General features: G+C 33.7%; 1 protein-coding gene across 1 annotated transcript in view; it reads left to right on the top strand.

Annotated features, from left to right (window-relative positions):
- The first annotated feature begins 786 nt into the window (after positions 1-786).
- The window catches only part of TNNI3K (TNNI3 interacting kinase), a 180,990-nt gene continuing 162,473 nt past the window's right edge, over positions 787-19,303 (top strand). The window contains 4 exon segments of the mRNA XM_073007904.1: positions 787-871; positions 3,951-4,059; positions 14,872-14,957; positions 16,093-16,190. Coding sequence (XP_072864005.1) covers positions 787-871; positions 3,951-4,059; positions 14,872-14,957; positions 16,093-16,190 — 378 coding nt within the window.

Here is a 19,303-nt window from a genome sequence, read left to right as displayed (position 1 = left end):
TAATGTCATGTATCCACCATTACAGTATCATACAGAATATTTCTCTACTCTAAAGATTCCCTGTGCTCCACCTACTCATCTCTTCCTCTCGCTCCTCTACCCGTGTAACCACTGACCTTTTTACTGTTTCTATAGTTTTGCCTTTTCCAAAATGTCATATAGTTGAAATTACACAGTATATAGCCTTATCAGACTGGCTTATTCCACTTAGTGATATACATTTAAAGTTCTTCCATGACTTTTCATGGCTCCTTTCTTTCTACTGCTGAATAATCTTCCATATTTTGGGTATACCACAGTGTGTTTCTCCATTCACTTATGAAGGAATATGTTGGTTGTTTCAATTTTTTGTGAATCACTTTTAGAATATGAGACTATACTTGCATAGCCAAATCATTTATTGCCCCAGGAATTACCACAGGATAGAACTCTTTAAGAATCTGAAATAATCTTTCTTTTGTTTATATTCTACTTATCTCTTTTCTCTTGCATGAAATTCAAAAGAAAAAAAAAATTCTGTTAAGTAGGCATCTCACTTTAAGTAACCTTAAAATAGTGCTTCTTAAATGATGTTCCATGTAGCGTCTACATTAGAATCATCAGAGTAATTTGTTAAAGCTCAGATTCCTGGACTCTACTCTTGATCTACTGAATCAGAATTTCTGGGGATGGAGCCCAGGTTTCTATTTTTTTAAACAAAGCTCCTCATGTTGCCTACCCTCACTAAAGTTTGAAAGCAGACTGCTTTTGTAATCAAGTTGTGTTTTTGATAATGTATGATATAACATGCTTTCTCCACTTTTGGACGTCTCAGGACTGGGGAGAGTAGGATTCAAGTTAGAGTATGTGGCCAACTCTTTATTAGAAAAAAGTAATTTTTACAGAAATGTACTGAGTATCAAGGAAAATATTTTTTGATTCTATGTTGTTTCTTTCCAACATTCTTTGGAAGAGGAATGCAAGGATATTATACTGGACAATTTACTTTTTCCAGCATTTCTTCATCAGGCTGAAGGTACCCAGAAAAAATTACTCTAGTACCTCAAACCATTACCTAGATCCAAATTCTTAAGGGCTTATCGATAAAGATTGTTTCCTTCAAACCAGGAAACAGTTATAGTTCAATAATGGTTAATATTTTGGGTAATATTTTGAGTAATTTTCTGCATTTCTTACATTGCTATCCTTCCATTTTTTTTTCCAGCAAAATGTATTGCGTTAGAATGTGGGGGAGTTCAACTGAGTTCCTGATTGGATTTTCAAACTCGTAGCAGAAATCACACCTTTGAAAGCCAAAACTTTCATTTGTAAAACGGCTTTTTAAGAGAATAAAAGTATTCTTGAAAAGCAAAAGAAAAAATTCTAAAAAGCAGTACATCAGACTTGTGTCCCAAGCAGGAAATTAGAAACACAATGGAAGATGATATAAGACCTAATTTTTCCTCCATATGTAGAAAAGATACATGTACACACACACACACACACACACACACACACACACACACACACACATTGATGGAAGATCTGAGATATTAGAGACAAATAAGAAAAGAGATGAAGAAAAATATAGTTGTCCTCTAGAAGGCTCCCATCTTTGTCCCTCTGGATTCAGAGTATAGAAACCATGACTATTTTAGGAAACCAAGAGGAGAAAGAGCTGGTGCATTATTTCCCAAGGTAAAGCCCTGGGGGATTGCAAGCCTTTTAAAGAAGGCTATCCAGTATGGTCTTCAAGATAAGGAAGAAAGAAGAGATTAAGCAGGAAGGTCCCTGAACAAAACAAAGACTTTCCAAACTGAGAAAATGGGGGTCACATAAGTGCTTAGAGAAAGCTGGTGGAACTGAAGATGTCTGGCCTTCAAACAAGGAGAATGTAGAGTGTATGGACCAAGGTAACTAGATGCCACTGCAGTACAGCAAGTATTAACAGCTGTGGTAGGCATGTACTGATAAAAAGGGAAAAGGAGAATACGTCCAGGTGAGGACAAAGTGTCTATGAAGCCAGATACCTGATGCGCCAACTGTATCTTATCAGTCTGGAAGCCTTACCTCTGAAACTTTGATTACTTTTGCTGAGCAAAAGATGTGCTGAATCCTAACTTTGCCTAAGCATTTATTCAAAAAGAGAGTTATTTGAACATTTAACTATAGAAAATATGAAATCCATATCTGTTAAGTTAAAGCTATATCCTTTGGATGTGAATCTGAAGATTAAAGTTTATACTTTCTAGGTATAAGAAGATTATCTGAAATAAATATACAATGAAAAATTTAATGTTTTCTTTCTAGGTTTCCCGTTTATTCTCCATCATAGCCTGGGTTCTTTATATCAGTAGAAATATGCATACAATATGCACACAAAGAGAAATGTCCCCATAAAGTAAATGGAAAGTGCATGAAAAAGAAATTCTGAAAGACAAATCAATAATATCTAGCTTGGATGTTAGAGTCACATGGTCATAACTGATTCCAGACTTCCAGCGTACTAGCAACTCTGTGTTTTCTCATCCATAATTTGTGAATAATATCTACCTAGCAGCACTGCATGAGATTAAATAATGAAATATATGTAAAGCACTTAGACTAGGGTCTGACACATAGCAAATGCTCAATCTTCTTAATCTTATTGTTTTTGTCATTTATTATTTTATGAATTGCTATTTGTAGAACTTAATGTCTTAGATTCTTATCTATGATTCTTATGGTCAGAATATTCAACAACATTATAAATCTTGGTCTATGTTGAGAATTTCTTCATACAAACATAATTATGTAGCTCTTATATAGGCCAAATTTACATTCATTTCTATTAGTTATATGCCAGAGATTATGAGTTTTTATTATTTATTTATTTATGTAGACACATTCTATTACCACTCTTTACCAACTGACATTATTTTGGCTTAGGAGAAAATGATCTTGAAAGAAGATCTGGGTAGTTTTAATAGCTCTTTTGTGAACTTCAGATGTAACTGAATAACTTTCTAGATTTATCTGTTAAATAAATGGTCCATGAAAGTATGTACGGGTAGATAATTGATGGAAGCAAATAATCCTATTGAAACATTTGCTATTTATTTTTGATACAGTTCTTTTAAACAGACTGATTAGTTCCCTTTATGATTTCACCCTTGAAAGCACACACGATTTTGTTCTTTGTCATTGTTGCATGACATTCCATTTGGCAGTTGGGCTTATTTTTAGCCAGACTATCAAAGTATTTTTCAACTGGGCTGTCACTGCACTTGAACTTGGAATCTTATAACTTGAAGAACTGCCCTGGAGAAAAGAAGAAACTTATAATAAATGGGAAATTATAAATCTAGACCAACCCAAACTTGTACTGGTAATTATTCTAATTATTCTTATTTCCTTAAATGTAACATGGTTCAATTACAGTTACTGATAACTAACAACTCATTGGAATATGTGTTAATTTGTATACAGAAGATAAGGCAGCATGTTATGTGAAAGTCTTTGAAAAACTGAACTCAAATTTTGTTTTCTGAAGATCTTTATAGGAAACAATAAATTTCTTACAAAAATATTACTTTAGTTCCTTGGTATAATGTTACAGAAAAAAACTTGGAATAATGCTGAATGTAGGGATTTTAGAATTATATCTTAAGTATCTAGTATTTAAAACCTAAAAACCGTCTTGCAACTAGAGATTGCTGTAATTAAAATGCAATAAAATCAAATGAAATAAGTCAAATATATTTTTCTATGTAAATATATTATCCAATAACAAATGGATTCTTAATTACTACAATTCAATATGATTGCATTTTAAATATAAACATCTGCATTTTAAACTCACAATCAGTAATTTAAATTAAGTATTGTAGATTCTAGAATAAAAACAGTTTTGATTACTTGTATATTATGATCTGTGTCTACATTTTGCAAAACACAACTATAAATCCATCTCATTTGTTCTTCTTTACTAGATGAATGGAAGAAAAAAGTCAGTGAATCATATGTTATCACAATAGAAAGATTAGAAGATGACCTGCAGATCAAGGAAAAAGAACTGACAGAACTAAGGCATATATTTAGGTAAAGTTGTAAGAGTTATTTCTTTGTATAAGTGTCTACAGTATTCACCTTATTTTTAAAAGTATCTGTGTATTTTTTAAACCTGTAGAACCTCAGACAAAAGCAGTCATGTTCTAAGCCTTAGGATGTCAGATAATCTCTTTTTGACCACTCATATCACTCTCAAAATATAAACATAATGTCTCACCTCCTTAAAAATATGACTTGTAATATGCCATCATTAAAGTTTAAAAATAAGAACCTAAGGGCTAGCCTTTGAATGCAAGCTATTGTTGATCTCAATAATCTTCTCTAGAATTAGATCATTCTTGTAAACCATGCCAGCAATGAAAAGCAAGATTTTTCTTCCCACATAGTGGTTGCATATTGGCCATATTGTTCTCTTTGAACTATGATGGTAAGTCCAATTTTAACAAAGCCTCTGGTCTCTTGACATTGAAAGGCTGTGCCTTAATGGAACTGAGTATCATTCTGCCCCTGAACAATCATATAACAACATATAATATTGCCTCCAGGATTTCAGTAGGTTTTGTTCCATGATAACAAGAGAAAAATAATCTAAGACAGTGTCACAACCTTGGAAGACACAAAATGTTCAGAAAAGAGGAGCAAGACCCTTATATACACAAAAAGCCTTCTGGTTAAATTGAATCTGACATTGAGAAACTAGATGCCCATTAGAGGGTCAGGAAAGTTACCTGCCTGCCTAAGGAAAAGTTCCACATATGCCAATTAGTCATGTTCATTTACAGCTGTGTTACGTAATGAACTCATCACTCCCTCTATTTTACTTAGGAAACAAGTGTAAAGCAATGACCAAATGTCATATCTTTAAAACAAAATTTTAGATACTGTAAACATATAAATATCACATAACTGGCAAACAAAATCATGCATGTATAATATAGTTTATATGAAATTTGTCAGTGGATTTAACAAGGCTTTCACGAGTGTTCAACTTATGGTTCAAAAAATAATTGATTCTCTCTATAGTTTGGCCCAAGATGATGAACCCAACAGTGACACTTGTGATGAGATACCACTGATCTAACTTTTGCAAGTAGTATCACATGCTGAGATATGGAACAACATTTGAAATTCCTATAGAAATATAACTGGTACATTAGTATGGGAGAATTATAAGTATGTATGTGTTTTGTTGGAAAAATATGAATATAGAACTTAATCATAAACATCCAGCTCTTATTGACTTAAATAAATATGCTAAATGAAATGTGATTACATTGAAGAAGTTTTCCTCAACTTTTAAAGGTCAAAGCCTCAGTTATTTAGTATTTTTTTTTAATTTAGAAAGTATTGCACAAATAGGTCAAGGTTAGCTTAAACTAGATGTATCCAAACCTGAATATTAGGCTTAACAATGGATTTAAGATGTAAGGTTCTTTCTCATACCACATCAACAACTACAACCTGTCTTGACAACTGCTATAACGGACTTTTCCTATGTTTCTACTAAACGCAACAAATGTGACCTGTTTTCTCATTAGCATTGGGGGTGAGAGGCAGGAATCTGTGTCAGGGAGCTTACAGTCCAGAATTTGTTCAGTGCCAGCTCATATTCAAGTGTTGTTCCAGATACATCAAATACAAGGCATTATTTATCTATCATATGTAGATTGTTGTCATTTCATGTGTGCCCAATAATATTAACTCTAGTGGATGATAAACTAAGGATTAGAGACAAGGCATTGGGAGTTGTCAAATCACATGGTCAGTAAATTCTGGAATGTGACTTATGTCAAGGTCTGCCCGACTCCATAGATAGCGCTTTTCCTACTATACCCTGCTTACAAAAACAAGATTTAGGACCTGATGTATTCATTGATTTTTTGAATCATTATAGATAAAAAGCATAGTTAAGTAAAGGTGTGTAGGCAACAATGAATGAGTACCATATAAAGTTTAGGAAAAGTGAGAAAAAATAATGTCTTGACCATATTATCTGAGTTGAGTAAGAAAGCTATGCAAATCAATGTAAGAATTTTGGAGTCATACAAACCTGGTTTTAAATGCAGCTTCTTCTATTTATAAGCTGTATGTCCATGGATATGTTTTTTAATCTCCTTAATCCTCATTTCCATCTATAAAATGAGGTGAATAATAATTACATCACAGGATATTTTCAAAATGAGGTAAATTAAATACTAAGTACAGGGCCCAACACATAGTAAGCATTGCATAATTAGAAATTTATATTATCATGATTGATTAGATAAATAACGACAATTTAAAGAACAGAAGCCTTTATCATAAAGTTAGAGTAACAAATAGCTTATTAAAAGTTAGAAAGAATGAAAGTTTTTATGAAGAGGACTATTTCAAAATTAAAATGTAAAGTATTAGCACAGTTTAGGATGATTCCAAAATCTGAAATGTAGCTTTTAATGATTTTGATTGAAAGGGATTTGAAGAATTTTGAGACTAGAGTATTAGAAGGCTCATCAAAATGGCTATCACATTTACTGAGGATAACGGTTAGATATTTTTGGAGAGGAAGACCAGTAACCTGGTCGTGATGACATTAAAGAAGCTACAGAATGTGATGATAAGGAAGTTGAGGAGAGGATTATCCAGTCTAGAATGATGTTTCTGCAAGAACTAGGGGCCTCTTATGTTAATGGAGATGGAGACTGTAGTACTTGCCAAAATTTTAGATTCCATGACTCCACCCTTTATCAAATGAATCAGAATCTCTGGAGATGTCTTCCAAGAACCTGAATGTTTAACAAACTCCCCAGATAAAACTATGCATAATAAAAGTGATACTTCTAAAGTTTGAAAACTATACTTCTAGAAAGATATCCAAGTTGCACTGAGAACTCTTCACCTGAGGTGATATCAGTGAAGGGATGAGGAATATGGGAATAGAAAGTAAGCAACTGATATGGTCTACAGAGAGTCAAGAGAACCAAAAAACAAACAAGCAAAAACAGAATAATATGCTTTTGTCTGATTTCGTCAAGGTAGATAGCATAATCTGGGACAGAAAAGTCAATTGCTTCCAGGGCAGAGTTCTAAGTGTTTTCTTTTCTTTGGAATAAAATGATGGATGAAAGAAAGAAAAGAATAGTGTGCTGAGAATATAAATTGTCTTACTTACTCATTCACCAAATTTTAAAGGTAGTTGGGAAGATCAAACATAATGTTGTATGAAATGACATTTAAATGAGTATCTAGAGCATTATAGCTGCTGAATAAATGTTAGAATCTCATTACTCACCCTTATTTATTTCTCTTATAATATAAAGAGCATTTCTATGATAAGCGATTATGTTATGTTGCCTGACATCAGCCTTTCTCTAAACATTTAGATAGCAAGGAGACTGTATACAATGCCCAAAATGGAACGTTGAACATTAACACTAGCGTCAAAGGTAAAGGATCACTGATGTAAGCAGAGTTTTTCATTTGCTAACCAATTTCTTTATGACATTCCTGGTAGATGCTAATTTCATTCATTATAAGATATTTTTCACCACATAATACACCATTGCTCTATTAGCTCGAATACACAATCTTCCTGACATAGCTTTTACCCACAATATAATAAACAGCAATATAGAACTAAATGTAAGACAGAAAGAGCTAAATAATTATACTGCTTATGCCAATTTATAGCAGCTTTGGAATGGCAGCTTGATGTGGGAAAGAAGGGAAATGGAAATGGAATGTTCTTTCATCTTCTGCTGTAAAGTTGCTACTCACTCACAACTTTGGACATTTGTTTAGGTAATGGATTGGTGGCAGGAAGAAATGAAGAAAAAGAGAAGGCAGGAGGAGAAGGAAAGACAGAAAAGGGCACCTTAGAGTACCATTGTCTGATTATATCCTCCTCGGTGCTGCCTCTAATCTTTATCAACATAATAACACTTACTACATGGTGGTGTTCTTATCCATTTACAGGTCTATCTCCCCACTAGTATATGTGTTCACTAAAGGCAGCGTTTTTTTCTTGTTTAACCTTATTTATATTTGTATTTATTTGTGAAACAAACTAATAACTTAGTGCTTACCATATGCCAGAAATGCTTCTATATATATTTTTGTGCATCAGCGTATATAGTCCTAATGGTGTATATGTAAAGTGCTTTAGCACAGTGTCTGACACATGGCCAAACCTCAGAAATGTTTATTAACACTTAATCATTATTGTTTATGTTAACATCCCTCTGAAGTAAGTGTTGCAATTGCCATGTTATACCTGGAGAAAATGAGGCTACTCAAATTAAACTGGCTTGAACTAGATTAAACAATTTGTATGATTTACCTAGGATTACACCCATCTTTATTTGATTTAAAAATGTATCATATTAATAATCTTGGTTATGAATATTATACAACCTTTTTGAAAAGATTATGGAAGTGATGGCTCTCCACATGTGACTTAAAACGTTTTCATTTAAATTATTTTGTTTCAATAGTTTTTATCATAATACATTTTAAGACTATGCTTTGCTAATTTCATTGTCAAGCCAACTTTGTATCTGCTTAATCTATAATATTATATGTAAAACTATGAGAATATTCCAGAAAAGTTATAATTTTCTTTTTCTTTTTTGAAACGGAGTCTCGCTCTGTTGCCCAGGCTGGGTTGCAGCTGCGCTATCTCAGCTCATTGCAAGCTCCGCCTCCTAGGTTCATGCCATTCTCCTGCCTCAGCTTCCCAAGTAGAGCAGCTGTGACTACAGGCGCCCGCCACGAGGCCCGGCTAATTTTTTTGTATTTTTGGTAGAAACGGGGTTTCACCGTGTTGGCCAGGATGTTCTCAATCTCTGACCTCGTGATCCACTCTCCTCGGCCTCCCAAAGTGCTGGGATTACAGGCATGGACCACCGCGGCCGGTCTAGAAAAGTCATAATTTTTAAACACTATGACATCAACATAATCCAAAACAACCTGTATTTTTTTGGCAATGGGTAGATACATCTTGGTCAGTAATTATAGTGCCTCACTTTAAAACTGACTGGGTTTAATTATGTACAAAAAATGATCAAAAGAATGCTCTGTTCCATTAAAAAGTCAAAATGTATAGAGGAAATGAAAAAACATGTTTTCTGAGATATACCTTTTTGTACCTTTTCTCTCTGAAAAGTTCTGCTGAGGCCTGTTGCTTTCCACTATACTCATCCTTAAATGAATTATCTTCTAAAATTATTTTTAGCACTATAGCCAACTATGAAATCTGGCTATTATAAGATGAATAGCTCTGGAAACTTTTCAAGCTGATCTTATTTAAGAGGAGTAGACCCTTTCTGTCAAACTACTAAGTAGGATATTGAAGGGGAAATGTCATCTTATAATTAACATAGAATGAAAATATTATTTGACATGTTTGGGTAGTGTGTTTTGCTAATTAGCCACAAAACAAAAAATAAGAATCATCAATAACAACAAAAAACCGGAAACCCAAAAGGAAACAAAGAATTCATAATGCCCTAAGCCAGTCTATTTCTCTAATTCGTTTCCTGTTTGTCCAGGTAAAACTATTTATGAACTATAACTTTACAGGAATATCTTGTGAAATCGTTGAGAAACAACTTGACCTCAATCTCTCTCTGTCTCTCTCTCTCTATCTCTCCCTATTGTTCTCCCTCTCCTTCTCCATCTCTAGCTTGCTATCTTTCTATCATTTTCTCTCCCCCTTACTCTTCCTTTCTTCTTCTCTTCCATCCTGTACTTCCATGATTCCTTTCTACTTTCCTATCCCTCTTTGGAAGAGCAAAACAATACAAAAAAAAAAAAAAAGTAAAAATAATCAATATCAATGCCTTACTAGAAATAACTATTATAGCAGTTAATATTTATAACAGTTTTACAAACTCTAACTCATTTACACTTCACAACAATCTTATGAGGTAACAATCATTACATCAATTTTATGATACTTAGCTATTCTTGCTGTATCTGTCACCCTAACTCTGTAATTGTTTATTGTATGAATGGCTGAATAAATGAACATACTTCACAGTATTCGTTTGCAGATTTTATTTGGAAGATATTGAACAAATATATTTCTGGATATTTCTTGGAGATATATATTAGAAACATATCTTATTATTTGTCTGCTTCTATTGCTTGGAGGGCATGGGGCAGGGAAGAATCTGCAATGAATAGGCAAGAAGTTGCAACTAGCCATTTGAAACTTAAATGATCAGTTTGGGAAACTAGACGACCCATAAAAAATCCTTACCTTCTTTCTACATTATTGGCTTTCCCCTAAGTTTCAACCAATGAATTAGCTTTAAAATGTATCTACCTGTCTGAATACCTTGGACAGCAGTGTGTTATTTTTTGGCCAACTGTTCAAATGTTACATTTTAATAAGTTCCCACTTGTGGTCATTCATGTCAGATATCTTCTTGAAAGGATGAGGTCATGAAAAAGAATTTTAATTGGATCACAAAACTGCACACTTTTCTGGGTAAAAGGTAAAGGCTAGGAAAAGAATTCATTATGCTACAAGAAAGAAAGTAACCTTTGGGTACAGAACTATCATTTTTAATGATTAAGAACAGCATTTACTATTAGAAATATATTCATAATAGTGGCTTTATTTTAATTAGGAACTTCATTCATGCCCCAGCATGCACGATGAGCTCATTAGGATATGTTAAGTTACAGTGTGGCATGGCAGGTGATGAAAAATGTAAGGGGAAATTAAAAAATAAATTGAGCTTAGGGTATTAGAATACATAAGTGATGCTCAATTGGCAGTGAATTTGACATACACAGTTACTTTAGAAGAGGCAAAAGAAGAGAAAATGAAATTTCTCTCCTAGGAATGATTGCTTAAATATCTTGAATATTTTAATTACATGTTTCAAAACAGAAACGTTTGACTAGAAGTTAATGGGAAGTGAGAATTAGGATTCAAATATAGCCCCCAAAGTAACTCTCATTTTAAAAATGTACATTCCAGTTATTAAAGTTGAACTAAAAATTGTACTATTAAAATCACATTTGACTGCCAAATATTACAGGAGTCTATTCTCTGTTGATTCATTTTGTTGACATTAGTAGAAGTTGCATGAGTTCAAGGAGGATATAATTCAAAAGGAGAACAAAAGCAACAAGGAGCAGCTCAGTTTAAAGCAAGGAACTCTAGGACTCTATACTGAGTCACTTATAGATGGTAAAGTCTAGTTCAAGATTCAGTTAGCTGAGAAATAATTGTTGAATAAAGAGTCATTAATCTTGCTTTCAATTTTATTTATGTAAATAATAAACATTTACTTAGTGCCTTTCTTTTTAAAAAATCAAGAATGGACCCTGGCATCTTGTATTTTCTGTTTATTCCATGTTCATTTGTTTTGCAAAGCTGATCAGAGTATTAGATATCAGGACTAACACAAAAGTCAATTTCAGGATTTTATCTAGTATGTATATTTCCAGGACTGATGCATTCAAAGGATCCAGGAATTAGTGAGTAGTTTATATCAAGGAGACTCTTGAACACAACCTGAAGTGAGCAAGTGAGCCTTAAGAGCAGAAGTGAGGCATGTAGTAGGTGTTTAGTAGGTGTTGTGCCAGACTTATTGAACGGATCATCAAAGTTAGATCACAGACCCAAGAAAGCAATTGAGTTTACCCTCTCAAATAAAGTGATTTTCATTTCAACTTTAACCTTTTTTCCCTCCTTTGCAGTTTTCATTCTTTGAATATCTCCACTGTTGAAAATACAGTAATATTAAAAGTTTGAGAGGTCAAGTTTAAATAAGAGAATCTCATGTGCAGTTCTGTGTTCTATGTATAATTTAAACTTTTCAGGGCACCTTGATAAATAAAAATTATGAATAGAAAACAGACATCTGAAAGTAAACTCATTTCACTCACACCCAAAATCTCATAGTATCTAAGGAGAAATTCAGGAAAATCCCTCCAAAAAGAAAGGTGGGGAGAAGTAGCATCTGATAAGATACTGGAAAAAAGAATATAATCCCAGTGTATTACAACTTCTGCCTGAAGCAAAGTTCTCTTGTACTCTGACTGGGTCAGATTTCACAGATAAAGGTCTAAACTCTGGTAAGGTACTGTGATATAGTCCCTGGTGAGAAGTGGAGTGATTCTATTAATGAAATCCTTGTCTTTGTCTGAACAAAGACCATTGCCCCAGGAGGGCCGTAGAGAGCCACAGGTAGCCTTTCAAAAGGAATGTAAAGCTAAAATTCTCGACCTCTTGAGGTCCATGATGCTCCCAGGACATTTTTCAGTAGAAATGAGATCATATCCTTGGCCTTACAGGTCAATTTCAAGCTGCCTCCTGCCTATTTAAATCTCTAGCAGCTTTAGAGAGATAGCATAGTCTTTGGTGAGTGAGCCAAAGTCTCATATCACTTGTAAAGTACTTACACTTGAAAGGTACTATAAATTTAGAACATTATCATCAAGGCACCCAGTTAAGAACATCAAAAGCTATTGGAATTTTAAAATAGAAAAAGAAAAAGTGCTATTCTCCAAGGTACTGCTAAAAAGAGAAAGGCTCTAAATCCAGGGTCATTGAAGAACCTCAGTGAAATGCTTTAATTAGAAATGGCAAGTCTTGTGGTTTGTTTTCACAGTCGTGGGAATACAGTATTCTCAAACTTTTTTTACCCTCCCACCTTTCTTGCTTTCTGTGTTTCCCTGCAGCAAAACATGTAGACAGCTTACTAATACTGGAAAACACAACTCAACTTGCTTTGGAAAGCCTTTTGTAGAAGTACAATAAACTCCAGTGTTTATAAATGTTAATAATATAAGCAGGGAGTTTAGAATTTCATGAAGATAGTTAAGAATTTAACTCACTTCTATCAGCAATTTCCCTCAGCTCAAAGAATACTGCAATCAAAATCATTTCTGATGAAAATACCACTGTTTCAAATGTCCACTTACAATAAAATGAGCCTACTTATAAATGATAGAGCTGTTTATGGTATTGCAGTAACTTCACAAAATAACATGATTCTTAGAAATGTGTAGTCTTTGGCTCAGCCAGGCTTTTAAACCCGCGAACCCAGATATATTATGGATGTCTTGGAAGAAAGTAAACTAGGTACTTGGAACACACTTGGAAATGCATTCACAGGTCGCAGAGGTCTTCTTTGTGGTTATGACTTCAGATAGTAGAGGTATTTGGCAGAGCTGAACTCTGCCTTTCAAGCTAGGTAGATTGGATTTTTGTCTTAAAGGTTGTAGGAAATCAGTGTCCATAAATAAAAAGGGAAAGAAAACTGTGACTGGAAACTGAGAATGTTGATGGACAATGAATCAGCTCTGAGCTGCTTTGGCTTTTCTTCCCTGGTCTTTCTATTGTCCAGCAAATGAAACATACTGTAAAACCACAAGAAAGAAAACAAAGTATTGGGTTAGGGGAGGAGAGAGAGGCCTTCTGATCCTAAGAAAAACTATGTAACCAGCAGCCTAAGCAAAACACAGAAGGATGGAAGGATGCACGTTCTTTTGAGCTAACCATAATGAACTTAATGGCAAATAGTGAAAGAGGAAAAAGCTTTGGAGCTCCTATGTAGCAATAAACCCCTGAGAAAATGCAGTTTTTCAGTATATATGTCCAATGTTATATAGCAATACCTGCTATGTTTTGATGTTTTCAAAGTGGAAAAAATCATTTCATCAGTGTGGTAATCCTTGAAAGCCTTGTTCTTATAGTTACACCAGGATTCAAATCTTATCCTGATTCTGCCTCTTACGTAGTTTCTTTTTTTTCCAATTTGAGCAAGTTATTTAACCTCTTTAAGCTTCAATTTCTTCAATTATAAAGTGAGTAAAATAATATATGTGACAATACGCATGACATTGTGCTGTGGTGAGGAATAAGTAAGGTTAAGTGCTTACTACAGTATCTGGCATGTGATATGTAATCAAAAAATGATTATTGCACTGTTGTTAACATTGCCAACTTCACTGTGAATATACAACTTTCTTTGTGAAGTATAACTCTTCGGGTAATTTTAGCATCATTTCTGTTGAGGCTCAGAAAATGACACCTCAAAATGAAAGCCCTACAAGCAGCCTTAGAAGCAAAACTTTCTCTCTGACCTCCTCCTGTCCTCTTGTCTCTGGCCCCTCATTTTCCCCAGAGGATAGCCATAGAGACTAGAATCCTTCTCCCCTCAAGGCAGGTCATAGAAACTAGAACTTACAGAGTTGTTCCTGTATCTTTGAGTCTTCATTCTGAAGGCTCTTATGTCTTGTGTGTCTTGTGCCTTTTAAAACTATGGTCAAATATATTTTATGCCTTTTCTTCTATTAATGTCCCCTTTATCAGTTGATTTCAGCAAACCTTCAGAGAGGCAAAGGGGAAGGTCTTTCTTGTCCCCTATAATTTCATGTCATATTTGACTTTTCTTGGCCTTTTATATTTGACAACAATTTTCTGATTTCTGATTTTCTGATTTTCATAATAATCAATTTTATATATGTATTGTATAAGTATTCCCTACTAACAGTGACTCTCAGGTTCCTAGAATATGTCTGACCTTGGTTTTACTTGTCTTTAAAAAGTGCCACTAAATTCACTATTGTGACACCTATTAGCTGTCAGTGATTCTGGAGCAACTATTGGAAACATAGTGTTATTTCTGGTGACATCATTACAATGTAAAACTACAGAATTTCCTCTCCATTTTAATTCTTCATATAGAGGGTTCAAGATTCTTTCTGTAAGTACAAAATAATCTTAGAAAAAATACATTTCTGAATTGATAGTAACAGAATTTGCATTTATAATTTTCAAATGAAAGACAATATGCTAAAAGATGAATTTTGTGATCATCTGTAAAATGTTTTTTTCAGCTCTGATGAAGCCTTCAGTAAAGTCAATTTAAATTACCGCACTGAAAATGGGCTGTCTCTACTTCATTTATGTTGCATTTGTGGAGGTGAGTAGTTGAAACTTAGTACTTCTTAAACTGGTTATATGTGTATATCATCAGTGACTTGAGCTGCTTAATAGTCTACAAGAGAATTCTATTCATGCTCAATTTTCTCTTCTGCTTTGCTTTTTCCAACCTTGATAATCTCAGTTTAGGCAGTAACTATCAGGCAGAATATTCCAATTGATTTAGCTTTAAATTTAAGCTTCATTGTGTTCCTACCGGAAACCAAGTCACTCAATTTGCTTGGAAATCAAAAATCTCTTTTCAATATTGGGTATGCCAGTCAGGGATTAACTTAAATTCAGAAGCAGTTAAAGATTCCCCAAAATAGCATCAAGCAGTTGCTTCACAATCTTCAACAAGAGTATGTGGAAAAGTGACAAATGCCAAAGATAAAATCTAAAATTAAGGATTGATCAAAGTGAAGATTAAGAGTTTAATCTGGCTTACACTTAATTTGTTTTGTTTATTAATGTATCTCAAGCACTTTGAATGGTGCCTGGCATATAATATCCACTCAGTAAAGTTATTGAATTAATGAATGAACCATTAATATTTATTTTTTTAACCCAAACTAAATTCATTGAACTTAACTTCTTAAAATGGAACAGAAATGTGTGTCAACTCTAACCATATTCCTTAACCATTTCTCCCAAACAAACCAAACAGACTCTACTTAACAGATTGTTCTCTCAACTTTAAATGTGCCTTCCCAACCTTGGTTATATCCTTCATATTTCTTTGATCTAAATAAGCTCTACTGTTAATAATGTTCAGATAAATCCTCTACAACTAGATTTTTTAATTTAAGCTTTTTCACTAATAGTTTATTATGGTGAATCCTCTTATGTGTTTATGTTTCAAAACCATCCGATGATGAGGATACTAAATAAAAAAATCTAAGATGAAGAATCAAAATACACAGCATTTGAATAAAGTTTTATAAACGGAAAAAACGGAAAAGAAATATCCCCTAGTAAGTAAGGTTGCCAATTAATAGAAAACTTTACAAATGGCCTGCAGAACGGCAGCTTGACATTTTTAAACAGCTGTATGGCATTTATCATTAAGTCAAAGAGAGTCTTAAACTCACCCCATCCCCACAACGATTTAGCTTTCTTTCATTTTTCTCTTTAAGGCAACAAATCACATATTCGAACTCTTATGTTAAAAGGGCTCCGCCCATCTCGACTGTCAAGAAATGGATTTACAGCCTTGCATTTGGCAGTTTACAAGGTATGACACTTTAATTGCCATAATCACTGCCTTGGAACTAAGGATAATGTGTATCTTTAGGGTTGGGTTTTTTTTTTTTTTTTTTCCAAATTAATAATCATGGAAAATTTTCAGTGACCAGAGGCATTAGACTACTAAAGGACTTCTTTCTCTTTATTGAACAGATATCTTCTGTATACTAGACACATACTCTTTTTAGTGCTTTCTCTATTTAGCTCATTTAATTCTCACAAGAATCCCACAAGTGAATATGATTATTCCCAAGGTTACGTGGTTAGCCAGGGGTTAGCCAGGATTTAAGACAAGGCAGTCTAGTTCTGTTGCCAAAGTTCCTCATCAGAACACCATGCTGCCTCTGTGCAGAGAGAGATGAGGCTGTACTTAAAGACAAAAGAAGCACATTGAAGCTGTATTTCTTTACTGCAAATTTTTCTTAAAAAACCTTTTTGCTTCAGCTGTTTTTTTTTTCTTATATTAGTCCCTGGCTCCAAACTAATCTCAGCACCTGATAGAATAATAAATAGTGGATTGGACAAACTGGGATACTTACTGTTGGAATTGAACCTTGAGATTTTCATAAATATAAATTTATAAAACATACAAATTATGTAATATACATTGACCATTTTATAATTATAATAACAATTTCTACTTTATATTTGTTATGAGCTAAATATCATACTAAGTTTAATGTACTTTAGTCATTAAAATAACTGCATATTAGGATTTATTTTACAGAAGATGCAATTAAAGAGTAAAGTAGATACCTGGACAATATTAGAATAGTGATTAAAATCAAGTACAGTTGGCTTGTTACTCCCAGAATCTCATTTGTATATTGCGTATTTTGTTCTTTCTCATTTTCATGTGTCTGTGACAGAATTTTATTTCAGTTTTGTGTGTGCAGGTGTGGGAGGAGGGACAACTTTTTGCCTGTATTAGGAACCCCCTGCAATATCTCCCTCCCCCAACTGCTAGAGAGTTTGTCATTGGGAGGAAAGAGGACCTTATTTTCCCATGATTTAGCTTCACAAATTCCTATAATTCATAGTGCAAATACTCTAAAGTTTTCATCTCTTTTCATGCCGAGTCAATGCCTAGTCAATTCTTCTAATTCCTTCTGGGCGAAAGCCTCACTTACGTGCTAAATTGTCTTTAATACCTGTTAATTATCCTGCTAAACTACAAAAGAGTCTGAGTTTCCAGTGTAGGAAACAGCATCTGATGTTGACTTTTCTGCTGAAAGGCAGGAGGTGAAAGTATAAGAGCTTCAAGGAACAGGAAGGTAGTGATGGATAGCCGTGGCACTGTATGAAACCATGAATTCTGAACCTCACCGTCTGGGAGATTTTTTCTGTATTAGTTCATTTTGCTAAGACTTAGCATGACACTGGCACACGAATGGGTTCTGAATGATTTAGTGCTACCATATTTAAAGAAAATATTTCTTCAACCTCTGTTTATAATAACTAAATTTCCATTTTTAGAGTTTTCTTTGCTCTATTTTTATGTTTTCTTCTATTTTAGAGAAGGGTGCATAAACTATAGCTTTTTCATAGCAAGTTTAAATGAAAATTTAGATTCTTAGGAAAAAAAGCAGGCAGAAATATTAAAAGGCCATAATAAAATGCATAGTTATTTTGCAAATTTCTTAACAAAGGTAAAAAACAAATTAAAGTTACTATTTCATTTTAAACACAAAAATAATATAAAGTAGTTGTTCACACTACCAGGCATTAAACCTGGTAATCATTAAATGCATTAAACCTACTCCTAATTATCCCTTGACAGAACTACTCCAGTAAGTATATAATTAATTTTGGGCTCAGTTCCCCACCCCCATATAGTATTAATAACCTTTTAATTTTAATATTATTTCAAACTTAAGAACAATTGCAAGAATAGTATAAGAAACTCCTTATCCAGGTTCATTAACTGTTTGCATTTTGTCCCAATTCCATTATTCTGGTTTTTTTAAAGAAGCATTTGACTGTAAATTGTATACAACATGCACTCTAGCCACTTCAGTCTTCATTTCCTAAGAACAAGAAAATTCACTTATATAACTCCAATGCAATTATAAAATAAAAAAACATTGAGATGATATTAACATCAATATGATATTATAATCTATAGTTCAAATTCAAGTTTTATCAATTGTTCCAATTGTGTCATTTATAGATTATTTTTTCTTGTCTGGGATAGGATTCAATCCACGATCATGCATTTTCAGTTTTCTTATTTCTGTAATCTCCCTCACTCTGAAATAATTTCTCACCCAATCCCTTGTATTTTATTATCTTAGTATTTTTCATGCATACCACTTATTTATACATATTTCTTTGATTTTTTTTTTTTTGGTATTGCAATTGAATTTTATTTTGTTCATAACACTCACAAAATGAATAATGTAACTCTCCCATCCTTTTGTTCACTACATCAAATAGCTCTTTCAATTATACACCCTGGCATGCTAGACCTGACTAATCGTTAGAGGAAAGGGGTCCCGATCCAGGCCCCAGGAGAGGGTTCTTGGATCTCCCTTAAGAAAGAATTCAGGGCGAGTCCACAGTGCAAAGTAAAAGCAAGTTTTTTATGAAAGTGAAGTAGTGAAAAGACAGCTACTCCATCGACGGAGTAGGACGTTCCTGAAAGTAAGAGGAGGAGCGCATCCACCCTAGGTACAATGCTCGTATATTTGGGGAGATGTGTCCTGCTACAAGGGTTTGTGATAACATATTAATTTTCTTAATTACTATATTTTGCAAGAATCGATATTATTATCTTTAAAGCAAAATTAGGAATGCCTTTGTTATACAGATAACAGGATATCTGGACACTCCCAAGTCTGGATCTGTTCAGTAAACATTATTAATTTGTTCCCTTAACCATAAACATCTAGAGGTTAAGAATGCCTAACTTTCTGAGAATGTAACCCAGTAAGTCTCAGACTCATTTTCCTATTTTCCTAGCCCTCACTCAAAATGGAGTAGCTCACTCTGGTTCAAACGCCTCTGACATCATGACTGGATATTTTCTAATGAATAATCTCTGCTTTCGTTAATAAAACCAAAGCAGATATTTAGCTTTTTAATACTACGTGAATGATTAAT

This window comes from Chlorocebus sabaeus, chromosome 20, assembly GCF_047675955.1.
Source record: "Chlorocebus sabaeus isolate Y175 chromosome 20, mChlSab1.0.hap1, whole genome shotgun sequence".
In the NCBI taxonomy this organism is placed as follows: domain Eukaryota; kingdom Metazoa; phylum Chordata; class Mammalia; order Primates; family Cercopithecidae; genus Chlorocebus; species Chlorocebus sabaeus.
The sequence above is the reverse complement of the archived record's forward strand: the minus strand, read 5'-3'. Positions and strand labels throughout refer to the sequence as shown.